General features: G+C 41.1%; 1 protein-coding gene across 3 annotated transcripts in view; it reads right to left on the bottom strand.

Annotated features, from left to right (window-relative positions):
- Positions 1 to 682: 682 nt before the first annotated feature.
- The window catches only part of LOC100306760 (ubiquitin carboxyl-terminal hydrolase 15), a 78508-nt gene continuing 66281 nt past the window's right edge, over positions 683 to 12909 (bottom strand). For all 3 annotated transcript variants that reach the window (XM_045721881.2, XM_082977579.1, XM_045721880.2), the window contains 10 exons: positions 9542 to 9636; positions 8751 to 8939; positions 6859 to 6974; positions 6266 to 6574; positions 5983 to 6053; positions 4732 to 4847; positions 4300 to 4449; positions 3719 to 3822; positions 3400 to 3488; positions 683 to 3310 (listed from right to left, as the gene is read on the bottom strand). In XM_045721881.2, coding sequence (XP_045577837.2) covers positions 3113 to 3310; positions 3400 to 3488; positions 3719 to 3822; positions 4300 to 4449; positions 4732 to 4847; positions 5983 to 6053; positions 6266 to 6574; positions 6859 to 6974; positions 8751 to 8939; positions 9542 to 9636 — 1437 coding nt within the window. In that variant the 3' untranslated portion in view covers positions 683 to 3112. The remainder of the gene's footprint in view (positions 3311 to 3399; positions 3489 to 3718; positions 3823 to 4299; positions 4450 to 4731; positions 4848 to 5982; positions 6054 to 6265; positions 6575 to 6858; positions 6975 to 8750; positions 8940 to 9541; positions 9637 to 12909) is intronic.

The raw sequence follows: 12909 nt of genomic DNA, 5'->3' as shown, positions 1-12909 counted from the left end.
CTTGTGCGTACACCGTATTGTGGGTGCAAGAAGCAGCCAACCATCTCCCCTGTAAAGAAAACAAAGGCAGAACAATTATCTGTGCAGTCGAGCTTTTAAGAAAAATACACGCGCGATTCAGTCTAGCACAGCCACGCGCACCCGCATAGTCTATCAGTATGTTCCAACTCCTTCCAGCGATCCATGTGGTAAATTAAGGAGTATGCTATCAACTGTGAATAAAATTCGCGGGAAACGTCAAACTGGGCGTAAAGCACCGCACACCAGCTCCATTCGTATTGGGTTGTGGGTAAGGGAGTATTTCAATTCATGCGCAAAATGTTGGCCATTGTGATTTTGGGTGAAATTCTAAAATGCGCCAGACGCATTCTGAAGAAGTCTCTAATAAACAATCAAGTTAGACAAATGGTCATCCATGTTTGTGCTGAGCTTCAACACTTAAGAATCTCCGACAAAATATGTTTTAGTATAGTATGAATAAACCATAATATCCAGTCATGGTCCAGCTTCAACCACAAGAGGGCCTCTATTTCCAATTTCTGTTGAGCCAGGAATGCTCGTTATACGTTTACCTCCTTAGGGCACGAATACCCAATCAGAGTCATTATCAATCAAGTTACATTATAGCCTACACAACCTTCAGGTTGGTAATTCCGAATAGTTTACAGAAAATAATGAGTACTAGGCTTTACACAACTTTATTGAAGTTTGTGTATAAATACACATGCACATTTCAAATGTAAACCCAAGTGAACTCAAACGCAGCCAAACCTGGAAACCCTGTCATGCAAGGATGCTGAATGTATTCACCTTTACAAAAAAAGTCAGAACAATAGCTCTTTAAAAAATATTCAATCCCCCAGAAGAGAAGAGTACAGGCAAGAATTCTGGGCATGTGTCCAAAATTATAGAGCTCTACTTTTGACCAGAGCACTATGTATAGGGCGCCATTTCGGACACAACCCTGAACTCGTGGACTATAAAGCCAAATTCCTATTACATCGTCGGTCTTGCCAAGGTCTTTATATATATATATATTTTTTTTTTTTTTATTAAATTCTTACATAAATAAATACATGTTATCAAATGTGCACTCACAGAGTGAACTCTTATGTACAGTATTATATAGCCTATATGTAATCACCATATCTCATCCACTCAGGCTGATCAGTAATACTACCCTCCACCCATCCCTCCCGCCCTCTACAGCGAAAGACCCTACTTCATGCTCCAACCACAATGAAGCATTATTTTCCCTTGGAAGAGTGGACACATACAGCAGTACCCAGGTATTTCTATCAAAGGTAATGAACCCCCTACTATTTCCCCCCTCACATTTAACCAAAGCAAGAAAAGAGGCAAAAAAACCCAACCTGGCCTTACAAGTGGATCAGTTCAAGTCAGTCATTCAGCATACATTCGGGCTCTCGCTTTTGACTTTAAAAAAAATTGGTTGAATTCCGGTAGCAGCGGTTGCTATTCATGTATGTTTCAAAGACAGGGTTGAGGGTGTGAACGTAAGTGTTCCTGTGAATGTATGAATGAGTTTCAGCTCGTATCTGTGTCCTGTTTAAGTGTGTGTGTTTTGGGGCCATGCACAGACAGCGTGACATAATAATGTGCTGAAGACGACAATCTGAGATTAAGAGTTAAGGCTGAGGTGATCCAACCAAGAAACAGAAATCTAATGTATCACCAATAATCATAATCTCAAAAAGCCTCTAGAAGGAGCAGGTAGCGGAGGAGAGGCTCAAGAAGCCATGTAAAGCTAGTAATGCATCATACAGCCTAAGAGTGGTGGGTCATCCCAGAAAAGCACCTACCTAATATGCAAACACGTCTCCTAATCACTTATGCAGATCTGAATATGGTAGTAGCTCCACCTTGTCATGTGATAGGTATGTGAAATGGGACGAAATGGGACGAAAAATTCACCTAACCTATCTGATAATTTCAGATCTACAAAAGTGTCTAGGGGTTGTTTCTGGAACTTGACTTCATGTGGCTAGGAGTATACTTACTGTAGGGACCAGCAGAATAAAAAAACAACTTAATTATAAGGCTCATATTGTGTACATTAGTTGTGTCTAAAATGCAAGTTCACCACATGACTGGTTTGGCTGTTTTACATTATGAAATGTATTTTGCTCTTCCTCCTCACATACACAAAGCAGAGTAGGAGGTCTGATCTAGGATCAGGTCCCTCCCTGTCCATATAACCTTATTCATTATGATCCTAAAGGCAAAAATGATCCTAGATCAGCACTCCTACTCTACACAGAGCATAGTCACTATGTGTGGATGTGTGTTCTGTTGACCAGTGTTTAAAAGGCAGCATTCAAAGCATTTTAACTGAGAAGACCCTGGCTCAGAGTAATTTGTAAAACAATTGAAGTACGTGGCACTAATATACGATTCATTATTTTAAAAAATGGGGGTAGAGGTGAATGTGCAACAAAATAAAAGTATTAGGACGAATTCCCAAAAAGGCTTCAGCGCATCATTAAACGTAATAATAATTCAGTGTTCATCAAAAAAATATATATTTACAAGGCCTAGCTTAAAAAGAATGGTAAAATGGTATGCTAATGCTTTGTGCTCTCAAAAAGATAAAAACTTAACAAAATTAAAGCAGGTGGCTGGGAGGGAGTATCGGTTCGAAGCGCCAAAGCAGCGACACCACTGCACTGTGACATTCTGTGTTTGATTCTATGACGAACTGAACTTGGTAATGCAGGCCTTCCTAACGCTTCTAATGGATCCATTCGATTTCAGAATTATGTCATTGTTCAGAATCAGAACAGAGCTTGACTTCTTTTTCCTCCAGAGTGGATGATTCATGTAGAATGGACATGGAGAAGACTCACTGCGACACGAATAAGACCGGTCAGTCAGGCCACAGACATCTATAGGCCCTGATTTCTTTAGTAATGTTGCTTGGGTGTTCCAGCACTGACAAACTTCTCAGTGTTTAGTTTCCCCTGGTAGCCCACTCTTCGTAGGGCTGGATGGGGTCAGAGGTCAGTGCACAGCCTCAGGCCTGGCCCACTGCTCTGTGTCTGTCGATATGGCTTAGGATGGATATTGTTGGCTCTGTCGCTCTTTCTCCAGCTCAGTTGGTTTTCATGGTGACATTGTCGTTTACATCTTCTTCGTCGCTCTGGACTGAAGCAGAGGCCCCCTGGGATGAGGCGACGCTCTTCCTCTCCTCCTCCCCTTCTCTGTTCTCCTCCTCTCGGTCCAGATCGAAGTAGCCTGTTCCATTCACTGTGTCCTGACGCTGGTAGAACAGCACGTACGCTGCTTTGGACTGAGCAGAGACACACATGAAGTGCACATTCAATTCACACTGGGCAGTGCTGTGTATCTGACAAGATGTTAGAGGACCATGGAACTCACCACTATCTGATCTTTGTTGGCTGGAGAGACACTGCTGTCATCAAAGTTGTACCACTTGTCATCATCCTTGTTCTTCGCATAAGCAGTATCTAAGGTGTCCCAAAGACAAGATGAGAAGATGAGCATTTGTCTGCTAAAAGCACACATGGAATTAAGACTGTTGGTTCATCTTCCTTGTTTGAATCAACTCGGATAAGACTGTGGCTAGCAATGTCTGAATGTATAATTTTGAATACACATTACGTTCAAATAAAGTTGTCTGCACTTCTAGTGTTGATGACTAAATTGTCAAATAAAAATACTTAAAAATCAGACTTACAGTGTCCTCCTCCCATGCCTCCGTAGTGGTTGGAGACCGCAATGAGATCGTAGCGACAGGGAGCAGCATTAGGGTCGATCAGGAACTCTGACATTTCCATGTCACTGGAGAAAGAATCACACAAAGAACCATTCATGGGGGGGAGCATTCCTTGTTTATTCTTCAAGAGATATTTAACATTTGTATAAGTGATTTACAACTTAAAGGGATACTTCTGGATTTTGGCAACGAAGCCCTTTAACTACTTCCCAAGAGTTAGATGAACATGTGGATAAAAATGTTATGTCTTTGTCCTGTATGAAGGATGTTAGAGGTAGTTTCGTGAGCCAATGCTAACTAGCGTCAGCACAATGACGAAGTGTATGGGCATGCATGTTAGCAACTTCCTTCAAATTGCTCGCAGAGACATACAAATGGTATCCACGAGTTCATCTTACTCTGGGGAGGTAGAACAAAATCCAGAAGTATCCCTTTAAATCATAGGGAAACAGCTGAGTGTTTTTACTTTCACAATTATACTTGTTCATTGACATTATAGCTTGTTTTGACAAAAAAGTATGGCCGTCTGGTCAAAACCGTACCCGAGTGGGAAATCAACTAGTGAATCCAGCTTGTCCCTCATGTATCTGCTGTAGGAGAAGCGTTTCAGATGGACCACCAGGACTGGAGGCAGAGACCACAGGTCCAGCTTCTTAGTGGCCTGCTGGTGCACCTTGCAGTTTGGACAGTACCTGGGATAGATTCATGAATTATTAGATTATATTTGATTTGACGATAAAAAATTAAAAAAGCAGTGTCTCTCCAGCCAACAAAAGATCAGATAGTGGTACTACCCGAGACAGACAGGATCAATTACACATCTGACCAAATCACAGAAGATTTTAGTTCTGGGTTAATGGAGATTAATATCATGTTAAAACATGTATTCTTTTTATTTTTATTTTGAGTGAACTATTCTTTTAAATGTTCATTATTTCCTTTATTAGCCTTGACAATATGAAGTTAAGTCTCACCATGGGTCCTCAGCTCCGAGCTTCTCTTTGGTGGTGAACAGCTCGATGCAGTCTTTCAGCTTGAAGAAAGCTTTCTTCTGAGGCTTATACTCCATGCTCTCATGCTTCTCAAAGTCCTGTTCACAGGCAGAGCAAGATTTAGGTTATTATTTATTTAGTTCAATTATTACCATCCGAGGCTTAAAGAGAGACATTCATTCTACAACAGTGTTTCCAAGCCTCTTCTCAAATACCTCCAGCAATTCCAACTATTTGATCTATAAACAAGCACACCAGGTTTGGGAAACACTATTCTAGGACAGACAAAGACATCCATGCAGAGGAGTCTGACATTAATTGATATACTATACACCCCTCTGTATTTATTTAGACAGCGATGCAAAAATATGTAAATTCCTCTATAATCCAGCATTTTGGATTTTAGATCAAATATTTCATATGAGGCGACAATACAGAATGTCACCTGTCATAATGATGAGTGAGAAAGTTAGAGGAACAAAAATCATATACACCCCCCCCAAAAAAATGCTAACCCCTCACCATTACCAATAACGAACGGGTGGTTAGCTTTTTTTGGGTGGTATGATCTTTGTTGCTCTGTAACTTTCTAACGTATTTTTTGTCATGATTATCCATGGTACCATTCACATTCATGGGTATTTTTAATCCCTGCCCCCATCCCCACAGGAGGCCTAAAGCCAGGCAGTCATTGTAATTAAGAATTTGCTCTGAACTGATTTGCATAGTTAAATAAAGTTTAAATACATATATTTAAAAAAATGCAGAAGTGTTCAGAAACATTTATTCTTATTTACAATAAAAGTGACTCCAAAATGACAATACATTTTTCACCATTCAGTTCCTATTGGGCAAAAAAGCATCCAAAACAAACTGCAAATGCATCCAACAAGTTTGTAGAGTCACAAGCTTGATGTCGTTTAGGAATATGGGACCAAATACTAAACTGTTGACAACTTTAATACACTTTAATTTGTCCAAATACTCATGGGAAAAAAAAGTATTCCAATGGGGGGGACTAGATACATAGTGACTTAATTTCTAAATGGTAAAACATATGTATGAATATAACCTCAAATAAAAAGGTGACATTCTGTACTGTCACCCCTTACATGAAACATTTTATTATCTGAAATAAATTAAAAAAATCACATTTTATATTCACTGTCCAAATAAATAAGGGTAGTGTAGGTAAAATGGTTTCTAGTGTTAGAGGAGAGGAGAAAGCCTTACCTCTGTGATACCCTCATGAAAGTGTTTCTTCTTAACCTCTGGTTCCCAGTCCAAAGAGAGATAGGACCGGTCTATTACAGGGAGAGAGCAATATACCCTTTAAGACTAATTGTAAAGGTGATAATATAACAGAAAGAGAAAGGTGGATTGTGCATTAACAACTAGTAGAGGCACTGCTTAGTGCTTACAATAAGTATAATATTATTAGAACGTTACCATGTTTTTATCTTTATCGGAGGGTTGTGACTTCATCTGCATACTGTATGCAAAATGCCTATCTTACCACTGAGTCTGAGGTGTCCCTCGTTGAACCGGATCTGCCGCGGTTCCTCCTTGATTAAGCTGAAGTCCATCTTCCCCATGTTGTTAAACTGGAATGTAAACAATCTCTTCTTGTCCTCCATCGTCGTAGAAATCTGGTTCTGGTGACCTTTGGTCCCTGAATTCTCTCCCCCTAGACCAACCCCGTTCTCCAGCTCGTTGTCCCCGCCACCCACAGAGTCCTCTGATTGGCTGTTGTCGTTCTCAGAGGGAAGCTCCTGGTCCTGACTGGATTCGTCGTCTCCATCCTGCTCGTCAGTCTCCATCTGGCCTGGAATGGATCAGCCGATCAGTTTTTGGAATAGCTTTATCGACAGGGGTTACATTTTTTATTTAACCTTTATTTAATGCTGAGACCACAGTCTCTTTTGCAGATGAGCCCTGAGTAATATCAATAAAACAACTACACTGTACATATCTATTTACATATCAATTACAAAACACATCAAAGGGAAACACAATACACAATCATATAAAACATTCTTCAGTCTTAGGTGAGCGCATGTGTAAGTGTGTCCGTTTGAGTGTGTGTTCTTGAGTGTGTGTGTTACCTACTGGGCGAGCCGTCCTCCAGGACCCCATTAGTAGCATTTCCATTGACAGTGTGTTGTTTAGAAGAGGGTGTTGTCTCCTCAGTGTCGTCCTCCTCAACGACAGAATGCACAAACCGACTGCACCATACAACATAAAACACACAATATTAATATAATCAGTTACCATTCAATACATAGACATACTCCAACAACATCTAACTGTTCAACATAACTGATATGCTCCCCTCGAAGAAAGAAACATCCACCCTCAGTGCTGTTATTACACAGTTCTTCAGTGCTCCCGGCGTACAAAACATTTCATGAGAAAACATATAAAGATCAGGATATTGTGTCAAAGTCTTGTTTACACTAGAAACCAAAAAACGTTCCATAGAAACAATGAAAAGAGCAATCAAATGTATTTATATAGCCCTTTTCACAGCAACATCTGTCACAATTAGGCTAAGTACTTAACAAGAGCGCAGAGTACAAGGTTAGTTAGCGGCAGTTTCTGAGATGGTTACCTACCCACCAGAGGCGTAGCAGCAGCATGTTGTAAAGCTTGCTGTAGCGCATGAATGTATGTACAGAGCATTTGGAAAGTATTCAGACCCCTTGATTTTTTCCCACATTTTGTTACGTTACAGCCTTATTCTAAAATGGACCCACCCCCCCGCAATCTACACACAATACCCCATAACGACAAAGCAAAAACTGAAACGTCACATTTACATTAGTATTCAGACACTTTACTCAGTACTTTGTTGAAGCACCTTTGGCAGCGATTACAGCCTTGCGTGTTCTTGGGCATGATGCTACAAGCTCGGCACACCTGTATTTGGGGAGATTCTTCTCTCAAGCTCTGTCAGGTTGGATGGGGAACGTCGCTGCACAGCTTTTTTCAGGTCTCTCCAGAGATGTTCGATCAGGTTCAAGTCCGGGCTCTGGCTGGGCCAATCTTGGCCACCAATCAGGCCTTTATGGTAGAGTGGCCAGACGGAAGCCACTCCTCAGCCGCTTGGAGTTCGCCAAAAGGCATCCAAAGGACTCTCAGACCATGAGAAACAAGAGAAACAAGATTCTTTGGTCTGATTTAACCAAGATCGAACTCTTTGGCCGGAATGCCAAGCGTCACGTCTGGAGGAAACCTGGCACCATCCTTACGGTGAAGCATGGTAGTGGCATCATCATGGTGTTGGGATGTTTTTCAGTAGCAGGGACTTGGAGACTAATCGGGATCGAGGGAAAGATGAACGGAGCAAAGTACAGAGAGATCCAAGATGAAAACATGCTCCAGAACACTCAGGACCTCAGACTGGGACGAAGGTTCACCTTCCAACAGGACAATGACCCTAAGCACACAGCCAAGACAACACAGGGGTGGCTTCGGGACAAGTCTCTGAATGTCCTTGAGCGGCCCAGCAAGAGTCCGAACTTGAACCGGATCAAACATCTCTGGAGACCTGAAAATATCTGTGCAGCAACTCTCACCATCCAAACTGACAGCGCTTGAGAGGATCTGCAAAGAAGAATGGGAGAAACTCCCCAAATACAGGTGTGCCAAGCTTGTAATGTCATACCCAAGAAGACTGAAGGCTGTAATCGCTGCCAAAGGTGCTTCAACGAAGTACTGAGTAAAGGGTCTGAATACTTACGTAAATGTGATAGTTTTTTGTTGCAAAAAAAATCTAAAAACCTGTGTTTGCTTTGTCATTATGGGGAATTGTGTGTAGACTGATGAGAAAAAAATACAATTGAATCAATTTCAGAATAAGGCTGTAACGTGACAAAATTTGGAAAACGTCAAGGGGTCGGAATACTTTCCGAATGCACTGTATGCATGTAAGAGTGTGTATGTGTAACCCACCAGAGGCGTAGCAGCAACATGTTTTAGAGCATGTGTGTGTGACCCACCAGAGATGTACCAGCAGCATGTTGTAGAGCTTGTCCTCACTGAGTGTTCTGGGGACAGTGATAAGGAAGGGCTGGCCAAACAGAGGAGTGGAGGTGTGGTTGTACCCTGACTGCTTGTACTTTTCTCTAAGGTGGACTGGGATCACCACATGGTCTGTGTCCTCCAGCCGGTTCACTGCCACTTCAAAGCTGTACAACAAGGAGAGAGTTATTTTTTCCCCCATTAATTTAACCTTTATTTACCATGGCAAGTCAGTTAAGAACCACCCTCTGCGGGCTCGGGAAACAACAAGATGCATCCGGTTTCCAGGGGAAATGGAAAGAGCCTGTGACGCGACTACCACTTTTGGATGTTAACAAGGCGACACGCCATCTTAATTCCTCCTCCACATTTACTGGATTGGTTCAACAGTGCAGTTTTTTTTCTTTCTCGTCAGGACCGGAAAGAAAGAAACCCTGCGGACGTCTGCTACATTATGTTAGTTATTAAGAAAAAATGCACTGCCACCTCAAAGCTACAGAACTATAGGGTAGGGTGAATATGTTGCAGATATCCGCATCTTTGGTAAGTTAAGGGTTGTATTCATTCGGGCATACTGTAGCAAAACGTTTTGCGAGGGAAAACCGAGTGTTTCAAATTGGACAGGTTCAGGTAGTCCCTCCCGTTTTCAGTCCATGCCCTTCTGTTTGGTACCTAATGAATACAACTCAGGTTTCACAGATCTAACACTGGAGGGTGGAGTAGACAGTGCTTCATCCAACTGCCTTCATCAGAATAGTCTGACACTCACACATAGATGTCGTCCCTCTCCATGATGCTGCTGAGGTTCTCATTGGTGGCAAATATCCGATGGAACCGATGGTTGTAGATATCTGTTACAATCATCTGAATTTGAAAAAAAAAAGAAATCTTAAGTACACATACATTGCATTCAGAAAGTATTCAGACCCCTTGACTTTTTCCACATTTTGTTACATTACAACCTTATTCTAAAACTGATCAAATTGCTTTTTTCCCCCCTCAATTTACACACAAAACCCCATAACAACAAAGCAAAAACAGAAATATTACATTCATATAAGTATTCAGACCCTTTACTCAGTACTTTGTTGAAGCACCTTTGGCGATTAAAGCCTTGAGTGTTCTTGGGTATGATGCTACTAGCTTGGCACACCTGTATTTGTGGAGTTTCTCAAATTCATCTCTGCAGATCCTCTAAAGCTTTGTCAGATTGGATGGGGAGCGTCGCTGCACATCTATTCTCAGGTCTCCCCAGAGATGTTCGACCAAGTTTAAAGTCCGGGCTCTGGCTGGGCCATTCAGAGACTTGTCCCGAAGCCACTCCTGCGTTGTCTTGGCTGTGTATTAAGGGTCGTTGTCCTGTTGGAAGGTGAACCTTCACCTCAGTCTGAGGTCCTGAGCGCTCTGGAGCAGGTTTTCATCAAAGATCTCTGTACTTTGCTCCGTTCATCTTTCCCTAGATCCTGACTAGTCTTCCAGTCCCTGCATCTGAAAAACAACCCCACAGCACGATGCTGCCACCACCATGCTTCACCGTAGGGATGGTGCCAGGTTTCCTCCAGACGTGACGCTTGGCATTCAGGCCGAAGTGTTCAATCTTGGTTTCATCAGACCAGAGAATCTTGCTTCTCATGGTCTGAGAGTCCTTCAGGTGCCTTTTTGGCAAACTCCAAGTGGCTGTCATGTACCTTTTTACTGAAGATTGGCTTCCATCTGGCCACTCTCCCATAAAGGCCTGATTGGTGGTGTGCTGCAGAGATGCTTGTCTTTCTGGAAGGTTCTCCCATCTCCACAGAGAAACTCTGGAGCTCTGTCAGAGTGACCATCGGGTACTTGGTCACCTCCCTGACCAAGGCCCTCCTCCCCCGATTACTAAGTTTGGCCGGGCGGCCAGCTCTAGGTAGAGTCTTGGCGGTTCCAAACTTCTTCCATTTAAAAATGGAGGCCACTGTGTTCTTGGGGACCTTGTATGCTGCAGAAATGTTTTGGTACCCTTCCCCAGATCTGTGCCCCACAATCCTGTCTTGGAGCTCTACAGACAATTCCTTTGACCTCATGGCTTGGTTTTTGCTCTGACATGCACTGTCAACTGTGGGACCTTATATAGACAGGTGTGTGCCTTTCTATATTTACCACAGGTGGACTCCAATCAAGTTGTAGAAACATCAAGGAAGATCAATGGAATCAGGAAGCAGCCGAGTTCAATTTCGAGTCTCATAGCAAAGGGTCTGAATACTTATGTAAATAAGGTATGTTTTTTTATTTGTAATACATTTGCAGAAATTTCCCAAAAACGTTTCACTTTATCATTATGGGGTATTGTGTGTAGATTGATGAGGAAAAAACGATTTAATCCATTTTAGAATAAGGCTGTAATGTAATAAAATCTGGAAAAAGGGAAGAGGTCTGAATACTTTCCGAATGCACTGTAAACCATTCCAGAGCATACATTTTAATTTAGCCTCTATTTAACCAGGTATAAAATCCCTTGGGAGGTTAAAAACCTATTTTTTGAGGGAGAACTGATTTAGTTAAGAGCAAGACAGATGTGTGTGTGTGTATATCTATCTATCTATCTATCGATCTCTATCTATCAATCTCTCTATCTATCTATCTATCTATCTATCTCTCTCTCTCTCTCTCTCTCTCTATCTATCTATCTATCTATCTATCTATCTATCTATCTATCGATCTCTATCGATCGCTATCTATCTATTGATCTCTATCGATCGCTATCTATCTATCGATCTCTATCGATCGCTATCTATCTATCTATCTATCTATCTATCTATCTATCTATCTATCTATTGATCTCTATATCTATCGATCTCTATCGATCGCTATCTATCTATCGATCTCCATCGATCGCTATCTATCTATCGATCTCCATCGATCGCTATCTATCTATCTCTAGATCTCTATCTATCTCTAGATCTCTATCTATCTATCTATCTATATCTCTCTATCGATCTCTATCGATCTCTATATCTATCGATCTCCATCAATCTATCTATCTATCTATCTATCTATCGATATCTATCTATCTATCGATATCTATCTATCTATCTATCTATCTATCTATCTATATCTATCTCTAGATCTCTATCTATCTATCTCTAGATCTCTATCTATCTATCTCTAGATATATATCTATATCTATCTATCGATCTCCATCTATCTATCTATCTCTCAATATCTCTCTATCAATCTCTATATCTCTCTCTATCTATCGATCTCTCAATATCTATCTATCTCTCTCTCAATATCTATCTATCTCTCTCTCAATATCTATCTATCTCTCTGTAGCTATCTATCTATCGCTCTCTGTAGCTATCTATCTATCTCTCTCTGTAGCTATCTATCTCTCTCTCTCTGTAGCTATCTATCTCTCTCTGTAGCTATCTATCTATCTCTCTCTGTAGCTATCTATCTAGCTCTCTCTGTAGCTATCTATCTAGCTCTCTCTGTAGCTATCTATCTAGCTCTCTCTGTAGCTATCTATCTAGCTCTCTCTGTAGCTATCTATCTAGCTCTCTCTATAGCTATCTATCTAGCTCTCTCTATAGCTATCTATCTAGCTCTCTCTATAGCTATCTATCTAGCTCTCTCTCTCTAGCTATCTATCTAGCTCTCTCTCTAGCTATCTATCTAGCTCTCTCTCTCTCTCTCTCTCTATTGATCTCTCTCTATCGATCTCTATCTATATATCTATCTATCTATCTATCTATCTATCTATCTATCTATCTATCTATCTATCGCTATCTCTATCTATCTATCGATCTCTCTGTCTATCTATCGATCTCTATCTATCTATCTATCTATCTATCTATCTATCTATCTATCTATCTATCTATATCTATTTATCTTTATCTATTTATCTCTATCTATAGATCTCTCGATATCTATCTATCGAAATCTATATCTATCGATCTCTATCTATCGATCTCTATCTATCTATCTCTATATCTCTATCTCTCGATCTCTCTCTCGATCTATATCTCTCTCTCTCTCTCTCTAGATCGATCTCGCTCTCTCTCTATCGATCTCTCTCTCTATCGATCTTTATTTCTCTATCGATCTCTATATCTCTCTATCGATCTCTCTATCGATCTCTATCTCTCTATCGATCTCTATCTC

Source organism: Salmo salar, chromosome 07 (assembly GCF_965601325.2).
Source record: "Salmo salar chromosome 07, fSalSal1, whole genome shotgun sequence".
Taxonomy (NCBI): domain Eukaryota; kingdom Metazoa; phylum Chordata; class Actinopteri; order Salmoniformes; family Salmonidae; genus Salmo; species Salmo salar.
Note: the sequence above shows the minus strand (reverse complement) of the source record. Positions and strands in the feature narration are given on the sequence as shown.